This window comes from Gossypium hirsutum, chromosome A10, assembly GCF_007990345.1.
Source record: "Gossypium hirsutum isolate 1008001.06 chromosome A10, Gossypium_hirsutum_v2.1, whole genome shotgun sequence".
NCBI classification, from domain to species: Eukaryota; Viridiplantae; Streptophyta; class Magnoliopsida; order Malvales; family Malvaceae; genus Gossypium; species Gossypium hirsutum.
Window position 1 is genome coordinate 1,396,848 of NC_053433.1, and position 10,761 is coordinate 1,407,608.

Below are 10,761 nucleotides of genomic sequence, written 5' to 3' on the forward strand. Positions count from 1 at the left end.
AAAGTTCGTGTATACAATTACACACATTAAACTATAGTTGATATATAGTTTTAGAATTTATCCCTTTTCAAATTATCCCTTTTCAAAAGTATCTTTCATACTCTATAAATTGTCTTTATTACTACGTGTATTAGGAAAAACTTAGTGTCCACCTATTACAATTCTATCTTATTATATACCTTGTTATTCCTTCAACTTAGATCTCTTAATTCTTATTAGAACTTGAAAATTCAACTAGATTAATATGAATCTAATTTGACTTTATTAGATTTTTATTATTAAAAAAATTAACAATTCAAATTTAATTATTTTGAACTTGAATTGATACAAATTAAATCGATTTAAACTCAAACCGACTTAAATAAATAACTTAAAATTACTAAAGTCTAAAAAGATCAAAACTCGAAATTATCCAAATTTATATTGATACAACTTAAAAGGCTAGTACCTCAACCCCAAATAATTCAAAATCCTAATTTAATCCTACTTGAAATCATCTAAAGCTTTAAAACTAGATTACTTGCAGGCTTGCATATTACAGTCCTTGAAGACATGTCATGTATTCGGTAACCAAGTCAATGGAGTGCTTTCATTGACCCGAACATGGTCAAGTAACCAACTGCCACATTGAATATATTGGAACCCACCCATTGTTTGAAAAGTCAAAAAGGGTGGGCACCGAAAGTAGAAAGTAAAATTGGTTGGCAAGTTGGGTTAAAAGTTGGCATGGGATAATTGCAATTTTGGTCCCTAATTGTATAGGGACATTGCAAGTTGATCCTTGAACCTCAACTATAAATAGGCCTAACCATTTCTTACTTTCTTCATCCCACACTTGCCATTCTCTACTTAAGGCAATTGTTCTCTCTCCCTATTTGTAAACTTTCACTTGTATTTTTGGAGTGAAATATATTTGGTAGTGCCCGAGGACGTAGGCAAAATTTGCTGAACCTCGTTAAAATTCTAGTGTTCTTTATTTTTGTTCTGCATATTTTGCAAGTGTCATTGTAGTGATTTATTGTGCTATTAAATTACGATAGAGGGATATTCTGGCTAGGAAAGATCTGGTATGTAAGCGATCCTCGTGATCCACCTCTCTTTCCTGGGAATTGAACTTAGTGTGATTTTTCAGTACAATAATTTTACTCTTTCACACGCTTCCGTGCAACAATTGGTATCAGAGCCAGGTTCGTACTTGGGGAATACGACCGTTTACGGTACTATTCACGTATACGGCACTATTCACGTATATAGTACTATTCACGTATACGGCACTATTCACGTATACGGTACTGTTCACGTATACAGTAGTTGGGATTGAGGAGAAAAATGGCAGCAGCATCGTCATCAGCAAGGACTACTGTGACAAATGCAAAATTTGAAGTAGAGAAATTTGACGGTACCAATAATTTTGGTATGTGGCAGTGTGAGATCCTGGATGTCTTATGTCAGCAAGAGCTGGATATAGCCCTTGAAGAAAAACCTGACAAGATGGATGACAAGGAGTGGGCCAAGATCAATAGACAGGCGTGTGGTACAATCCACCTATGTTTGGCCAAAGAGCAGAAGTACTCCGTCATGAGGGAGACATCAGCGAAGAAGCTGTGGGATACATTGGAAGAAAAGTTTCTAACAAAAAGTCTTGAAAATAGGCTTTATATGAAAAAGAAACTTTTTCGGTTCACGTATGCACCCGGTATGTCGATGAATGACCATGTGAACTCATTCAATAAAATTTTAGCAGACTTGCTAAATTTGGATGAGAAATTTGAAGATGAAGACAAGGCATTATTGTTGTTGAATTCCCTTCCTGATGAATATGATCATCTTACCACCACATTGCTTCATGGGAAAGATTCAATCACATTTGATGCAGTCTGTAGTGCGTTGTATAGATCTGAGACTCGAAAGAAAGATAAAAGAGATCACAGAGATACAACTGCAGAAGTCTTAACAGTAAGAGGTCGTTCACACAGCAGCAAACCTGGTAGAAGGGGTAAGTCCAAAGGGAGACCCGCCAAAGATGAATGTGCCTTTTGTCGTGAGAAAGGGCATTGGAAAAAGAATTGTCCTAAGTTACAAAAGGGCAAGTCTATTTCTAATGCATGTGTAGCGGAGCATGATGAGGAGTCAGACTTTAGCTTGGTTGGCATGGCAATGGCATGTCAAACGGATGAGTGGATATTGGATTCGGGATGTACTTACCATATGTGTCCTAATAAGGACTGGTTTTCTAGTCTTGAAGAACTAGAAGGTGGAGTTGTTTTTATGGGCAATGATAGTGCCTGTAAGACAATGGGTGTAGGTACAATCAAATTGAAGAACCATGACGGCTCAATCCAAGTTCTGACAGATGTTCGCTATGTACCCAGCTTGAAGAAAAATCTCATCTCATTAGGGGCCCTAGAATCTAAAAGGCTCACAATCACTTTGAGAGATGGATTACTAAAGGTAGTAGCTGGGGTATTGACGGTGATGAAAGGCACTAGAAGAAATAACTTGTACTATTTAAATGGAAGTACAGTTATTGGATCAACATCAACAGCTTCTGCGAAAGATGCAGATTCAGAGGCTACCAGGTTATGGCATAGGCGATTGGGACATGCTGGTGAAAAAGCTTTGCAGACTTTGGCGAAGCAAGGCTTGTTGAAAGGTGCAAATTCTTGCAAATTGGAATTCTGTGAACATTGTGTTCTGGGCAAGCAGACGAGGGTAAAATTTGGTTCAGCAATTCACAATACGAAAGGAATTCTGGACTATGTTCACAGTGATGTGTGGGGACCTACCAAAGTGGCTTCTTTGGGAGGTATGCACTATTTTGTCACTTTTCTTGATGATTATTCAAGAAAAGTATGGGTGTATCTAATGAAAAGAAAAAATGAAGTTTTGGATGCATTTCTGAAGTGGAAGAAGATGGTGGAGACTCAAACAGGTCGAAAGGTCAAACGACTTCGATCAGATAATGGTACTGAGTACAAAATGATCCATTTCTACAAGTATGTCAAGATGAGGGCATTGTGCGACACTTCACTGTTCGAGATACACCACAGCAGAATGGGGTGGCAGAACGCATGAATCGGACTATACTGGAGAAAGTTCGATGTATGTTGTCCAATGCTGGATTGGGCAAGGAATTTTGGGCTGAGGCAGTTACATATGCGTGCCATCTAATTAACCGATTGCCATCAGCTGCAATAAATGGAAAAACTCCTATGGAGATGTGGACTGGTAAACCTGCTACTGATTATGATTCTTTACATGTTTTTGGTTCCACTGCATATTATCATGTAAAAGAATCTAAGTTAGACCCAAGAGCAAAGAAAGCATTATTCATGGGTATAACTGGTGGTGTAAAAGGATACCGTCTCTGGTGTCCTGATACAAGAAAGATTGTTTTCAGTAGAGATCTAACTTTTGATGAATCAACCATGATGAAGAACGAGGATTCACAAAAGGATGACAAACCAGTAGTACTTTGCAGCAGGTGGAGTTTGAAAAGGTTAATGATGATCCAGCTAATATTGAAAGAACAAATGATGAAGAAGTTTCGACCCAAGAACTTCTACAGCAACAAGATTCAATTGCATATAGGAGGCCAAGAAGAGAGATTCGTAAGCCTGCTCGCTTTGACGATATGGTGGCCTATGCACTTCCAATTGCAGATGATGATGTTCCTTCCACTTACACAGAAGCAATAAGTAACTCTGATGGTGTAAAGTGGAAGCAAGCTATGAATGAAGAAATGCAGTCTCTTCATAAAAATAGGACTTGGGAGTTGGTGAGACTGCCCAAGGGAAAGAAGGCAATTGGATGCAAATGGGTATATGCAAAGAAGGAAGGATTTCCTGGTAAAAATGAAATTCGATACAAGGCTAGATTGGTAGCAAAGGGTTACGCTCAGAAAGAAGGAATAGACTACAATGAAGTGTTTTCTCCAGTTGTGAAACATTCGTCTATTCGGATTTTGCTAGCCTTGGTTGCGCAATATGATCTTGAACTAGTTCAGCTTGATGTGAAGACCGCGTTTTTACACGGTGATTTGGAAGAGGAAATCTATATGACTCAGCCAGATGGATTCAAGGTTGCTGGAAAAGAAAATTGGGTTTGCAAACTGACAAAGTCGCTTTATGGATTGAAGCAATCTCCGAGGCAGTGGTACAAGCGATTTGATCAGTTCATGAAAGGGCAAAGGTACACAAGAAGTACATTTGATCATTGCGTGTATTTTCAGAAGCTACAAGAAGGAACTTTCATATACTTGCTCTTATATGTTGATGATATGCTAATAGCATCTAAGAGCAAAGTTGAGATTGAAAGATTGAAGACTCAACTCAATCTCGAGTTTGAGATGAAAGATCTAGGAGAAGCTAAAAAGATTCTCGGCATGGAAATATGTAGAGATAGAGCTCATGGCAGAGTTAGCTTGTCTCAGAAGCAGTATTTGAAGAAAGTACTACAGCAGTTTGGCATGAACGAGCAGACCAAACCTGTAAGTACCCCGTTGGCTTCTCATTTCAAGCTTTCTGCACAACTATCTCCTTCGACGAATACGGAACGAGAATACATGTTGCAAGTTCTGTATTCTAATGCAGTGGGTAGCTTGATGTATGCAATGGTGTGTACAAGACCCGACATTTCACAGGCAGTTAGTATAGTGAGCAGGTATATGCATAATCCTGGAAAAGGACATTGGCAAGCTGTGAAATGGATTCTACGGTATATTCAGAAGACCGTGGATGTTGGATTACTGTTCAAGCAGGATAATACACTTGGTAAAGGTGTTATTGGGTACGTTGATTCTGACTATGCCGGTGATTTGGACAAGCGAAGATCAACCACCGGTTATGAATTTACACTTGCTGGAGGACCAATAAGTTGGAAGTCTACACTACAGTCTACAGTTGCATTGTCAACCACAGAAGCCGAGTACATGGCTGTAACAGAGGCTGTAAAGGAGGCTATTTGGTTACAAGGTATGGCTAAAACCTTGGGGTTGGTTCAGGAGCATATTAACGTGTATTGTGATAGTCAAAGTGCTATTCATTTAGCAAAGAATCAAGTCTATCATGCACGTACAAAACATATCGACGTACGATTCCATTTTGTGCGGGAAATTATTGAAGAGGGGAAAATTTGTCTTCAGAAGATCAAGACTGCAGATAATCCCGCAGATATGATGACCAAGGTGGTAACATCAACCAAGTTCGAACATTGTTTGAACTTGATTAATATCCTGCAAGTTTAACAGTTGAAGAAGGCACTATCAAGTATTGTTGTCAAAGGCAGAAAGAATTGTGTGAAGATAAGATTATCCTAATCAAATCTTCAAGGTGGAGATTATTGGAACCCACCCATTGTTTGAAAAGTCAAAAAGGGTGGGCACCGAAAGTAGAAAGTAAAATTGGTTGGCAAGTTGGGTTAAAAGTTGGCATGGGATAATTGCAATTTTGGTCCCTAATTGTATAGGGACATTGCATGTTGATCCTTGAACCTCAACTATAAATAGGCCTAACCATTTCTTACTTTCTTCATCCCACACTTGCCATTCTCTACTTAAGGCAATTGTTCTCTCTCCCTATTTGTAAACTTTCACTTGTATTTTTGGAGTGAAATATATTTGGTAGTGCCCGAGGACGTAGGCAAAATTTGCTGAACCTCGTTAAAATTCTAGTGTTCTTTATTTTTGTTCTGCATATTTTGCAAGTGTCATTGTAGTGATTTATTGTGCTATTAAATTATGATAGAGGGATATTCTGGCTAGGAAAGATCTGGTATGTAAGCGATCCTCGTGATCCACCTCTCTTTCCTGGGAATTGAACTTAGTGTGATTTTTCAGTACAATAATTTTACTCTTTCACACGCTTCCGTGCAACAGAATAATTATCTATCATCCCACGCATTCATTGCCGACCCAACTCTCCTTGTAGACCAATTTACATAACAAAATTGCTTTATCATCTTCGTATTGTTAGAACCAGTCAACAAAATACAGCCACCTTCAACAATTAAACGTTTAATTTGTAAGTGAATTCCCTAGAGAAAATGGCAACGGAAATTTCAAGAGCAATGTTGTTTCACTTCTTGTTTTCAGGTTTAACATTTACATTCCTCGTTACTCTTACCATTTCCTTCGACCCTTATTTCCTGCATTATTATGCTAACAACATGGGCAACTACACCGCCAATAGCGCTTACGAGCGTGACCTTAATACCATCTTCAAACAGATCACCTCTATTACAAAATCGAATTACGGATTTTACAGCAAGAAAGTCGGCGAAGTCAACGCCATGGCACTTTGCAGAGCAGATGTTAAGCTAGATGTTTGCACTGGTTGTTTAAATGAAACTATATCAAGGGTCAAGCTGGATTGTCCTAACAACAAAGAAGCCATCGGATGGTCTGCAGATTGCACGTTACGGTACTCGAACACAAACCTCTCTGAGAAGTTGGAAATTAATCCTCAAACCTGTCTATATAATACAGGATCTACGGCTGATGAGTACTTTCGGCTCCGACTGGGAGAGTTGTTGAGTGACCTGCGTAATAAAGCAGCATCAGGGAGTGCTCTTCTTAAATATGCAGCAGGTAACTCGTCGCTCAGGGCTTCGGAAAGGTTATACGCTCTAGTGCAGTGCACTCCTGATTTGTCTGAGGGAGACTGCAATCATTGTCTTGATAAGGCAGCAACCAACGGGATTCTGCGGTGTTGCCTTAAGCAGAGGGGATGCCGGGTTCTTAGTCCTAGCTGTAACTTGAGGTTCGAAACATATCCCTTTGTTGAAGCCGGAGCTGAGTTTCCACCACCACCGTCACCCTTGGGCGCTCGGCAAAAAGAAGGTACGACTATTTTCCTTCCACTGTCACTTCTTCCAACCACCTGTTAGCACAGCTTCAATTTGGAGGCACTATATTAGCCTATCACTCTTGTTGAATCGAGAAAATCTGATTCTGCCCTTATTTAATTAGATGAGGAACCAAACAAATCAAAAAGGACTCCAGTACTTGTTGCAAGTTTATCAGTGATTTTTGGGGTAGCTGTGGTTTCTATCTCAGGTTTCTTAATCTGGAAGAGGAGAAACAATGAAGGTATGCAATGGCAAACATTACAAATTTGTTTTGTATTGTTATATTGATCACTTTCTTACTTTCTTCTTTTATTAATTTCAGATACAGAGTACAGAGAAATTCAATTACTTGACTTGGTAGAGGGAAGAATTGATATGTGAGAATCAAGTTTGTAACGTTAGGTATAAATAAATGTATTCTTTCGGGGCACACTAGCGGATGGTAAACAACTGCAGTTAAAAGGCTATCAAGAACTTCCGATCAAAAGCTTGTTGAGTTCAAAAATGAAATCATGTGCTTTTTTCCCTTTTTTCCCTACTAAGCTACAATTTTAGGTATGGAAACTATTATCTAAGGGTGAAGGAATAGAGCTAATAGATAAGTTCCTTATTCCGTCGAGTGTAATTTTTGAGGTGCTTAAATGCATTTTGGGTTATTGTACATGCAAGAAAATCTGGTACTCAGACTAATCAAATCATCTCTTATTGTCATGTTGGCAACCAATACCGTAAAGCTTTCTTGTGCAATTAAACCAACATCCTTTGTGGGCATATCATTGCAGAATCAATCAAACACATTTCAAATGATGAATTTTTTTTTCAGCTCGCTGATTTGATCACTATTTTAATTTTAAGATAATGTAAAAATTAGTATAAAGCTGATAACTAATCAATTTATGAATATTATTTTTAATGTGTTGAAGCAACTTAACTAGTAAAGAAATTTCAAACTTGCATCAAATTATACTCCCAAAAATATACAAAATTTAGCTACCCTTTCTTCTTTCAATCCGCTCTGCAAACTTATATTAGAGATGAGCAAAATTTGATTTGATTTAAAAAAATCAAAAAATTTCAAATTTCAAATTAACTGAATCGAGTTATTTAATTATTTTGAGTCAACATAAATAAGTAATTCAAGTTTCAAGTTTAAGTCGAGTTGAATTTTATAATTCGAATAACTTGAATAATTTAATAACATTTTGGTATAACTACTCCTTTAGTTCCGTCAATTTTAAAAATGAGCAAATTGGTCTCTCTTTTAACAAAAATTACAAAAAATTCAAAATAATTTTTAAAATTCAAAACATTTATAAAAATTTCGAACTTTACATTTTTTTAAAGAATTGTAAAAAAAAATTGTAAAAAAAATTCTAAATAATATATAAAGGAAGTTAGAATTTTAAAATTTTCTAAAATAATAATTTTAGGGACTTAAATAATTTAATTAATTATTCAAGTTTATCATAGTAAAATATCTTCTTTTTTTTCTTATCAAATATATACAGTTTCAAATTTACGTGCTTAAACATGAAATTAGTTATATTGTAATAATATTTTAATTTGACATGATTAATTTTTTAATTTAACTCGAACAATTTTACTCAATTCGACTCGACTTAAATTTCATTTCACGCAATTCGATTTGAAAAAATTTCAAATCAAATTAAGATGATAAAATAGAACACATCAACTTGATTAACTCGAAATTTTTTCACTCTATTCAATCGAACCTTCTTCCTTATGTATATTGCGATTAGAAAACATATAGTAGTAGTAAGGAAGAGTTCAATTTTTATACTAAAAATAAAAATTCAAAAGGTTACATGTGTTTTTTTTATAAATATACTCTAAAATGGGTTAATTTAAATTATAAAATCTAAAAATTTATTTGATAATGGATCCAATAATGAATAATCTACAACCAAATTGAACATTGCATTTCAGTTTTATTGGAAAAATCTTTTCTAATAAAAGTAACCAAATTAACTTGATTTTGAAGAATAGTAAACACCTAGAAATCAAGTCAAGTCCTAAATCATAAATCAAGGCAGTCTGATAGTTGGGTATGCATTAAAGATGATCAAAATGTCTTTAAATTCTACCCATATATTTTTCCACAACTTGATTGCCATTTTATGAGCAATCCATCAATTACTGACAAAAACACAAAGGAACCCAAAGAGCAAGTCGTATAAACTTGTCGTTATTAGCTGCATTATAGATGATCAAAATGTCTTTAAATTCTACCCATATATTTTTCCACAACCTTTACTGACAAAAACAAAGGAACCCAAAGACCAAGACTTATAAACTTGTGGTTATTAGCTGTACCAGAAAAAACAACACTGTTTGTCTACTACAATCGCATCATGTTTTGTATCCTCATATTCTCATTTCTGTAGAGGATTTTTTATGGAAAAAAGGAATTTTATAAGTGAAACGGAATGCAACAAAAGACGATGTAAAGAAAGAATAGAACAGATCTTTTATAACATTAAGTGTAAAGATAGATGATAGTTTATAAGGTGGAAATGGAAATTTACTAAGTGTGGCTGTAGGTACAAGAGTAATAAAGTTGCACATTAAATAGGAGTAACAAGAGGCATTTTTACAATTAAAGAATTTAAGTCTTGTATAATAGTGAATAGTCCATTTAAAAAAAATGGAAGATGTATTTAATGTTACAAGAAAATGTTAACATGTAACATTTAACTATCGATAAGAGTTCTTGTGCTTTAAGTTTCTTTGTTGAAGATAGACGGATTGATTTATTACACCAAATTAAACTCTCCAAAATATCAAAAGAATAAAGATAATTGAAGGATATCATATTCTTGTCGAGTAATATTTTCTCATGTCTTATTGATATAAGTGTTCGAGTATTTATATATGTTGTTACAAAAGCTATTACTGCTCATGATTAGGCCTCCCCTATTTTGTTTTGACTCTGCTGCCTCTAGTACTGATGTTCTCTATCCCTAGTACTGACATTCTTTGCAAGCTCCAGGTTTGCTAGGCATGTGTCTACGGAGCACGCGATCTTTTCTATTCCTGGGATTGACATTCTTGGCGGGCTTCGTACCTACTTGACACGTGCCTAGGTGGCCTGCGGAGGACATGGACCTTTCTGCGAAGGACATGGATCTGTGGCCTTGCATTACAAGCTGGGTCCTTAGTTCTACCTTGAGACCGTGAACTCGCCTTGCTATCCTCTCATGGCTCGCTTCGCACCAATCTTCTGGTGGGACCTATCCGGGTCACGGGTAGGTGACCCGGATCCTATCTAGGACTCGGGTTGGTGATCACCAATGTATAGCAATTCTATTGTTATTTTCACAACTATTTTAGTTATGTAGTATAATGTGAAACATTTTTTGCATATCATCTCTTAGAACATGAGTTGTTTTTGTAAAAGATTTGTTCTTAAATAAGGTTGTTTCCAAATAAGAATTGTTCTAATATATTCTGAGCATGAATTTTCTCAATATAATTATTAATTGACAAGTTGTTCCTGACAATAGGTGTTTTGAATATAATTATTCTTGAACTTCAGTTATTCTAAATAAGAGTTGTTTTAAATATTAATTGTTCTTAACAAGAGCTATATATTCTCAAACAATTGCTACTATAGGCATCAACGGTTGTGAACATAATAGCTATTCTTGAACAACGGTTAATTTAAGTAGCGATTATTCTAAACAAAAGTTATTCTTCTAATAAAAATATTTAAAAAGAAAACAATAGAAGTGATTAGAATATGTTTATCTTGAAGTTGAATTTATGTAAATCAAACCTACTCGAACCTTAAACAACTTAAACTCAATATGACCCAGCGGGGTAACTTAAAAATACTAAAATCTCAAGGAATCAGAACCTAAAATGATCCAAACCCATATTAATTAAATCCAAAAT

General features: G+C 35.8%; 1 protein-coding gene across 1 annotated transcript; it reads left to right on the top strand.

Annotated features, from left to right (window-relative positions):
- Positions 1-5,901: 5,901 nt before the first annotated feature.
- On the top strand, positions 5,902-7,557 carry LOC121208540 (cysteine-rich repeat secretory protein 38). The gene is made up of 3 exons (XM_041079478.1): positions 5,902-6,838; positions 6,968-7,087; positions 7,169-7,557. The coding sequence occupies exons 1-3, from the start codon at positions 6,043-6,045 to the stop codon at positions 7,225-7,227; spliced, it is 975 nt and encodes a 324-aa protein (XP_040935412.1). The 5' UTR covers positions 5,902-6,042; the 3' UTR covers positions 7,228-7,557.
- The last annotated feature ends 3,204 nt before the right edge of the window (positions 7,558-10,761 follow it).

Coding starts and splice junctions, on each gene's coding strand:
- LOC121208540 (XM_041079478.1), top strand. CDS start 6,043: ATGGCAACGGAAATTTCAAGAGCAATGTTGTTTCACTTCTTGTTTTCA. Junction 6,839..6,967: donor GGGCGCTCGGCAAAAAGAAG/GTACGACTATTT, acceptor TTATTTAATTAG/ATGAGGAACCAAACAAATCA. Junction 7,088..7,168: donor GAAGAGGAGAAACAATGAAG/GTATGCAATGGC, acceptor TATTAATTTCAG/ATACAGAGTACAGAGAAATT.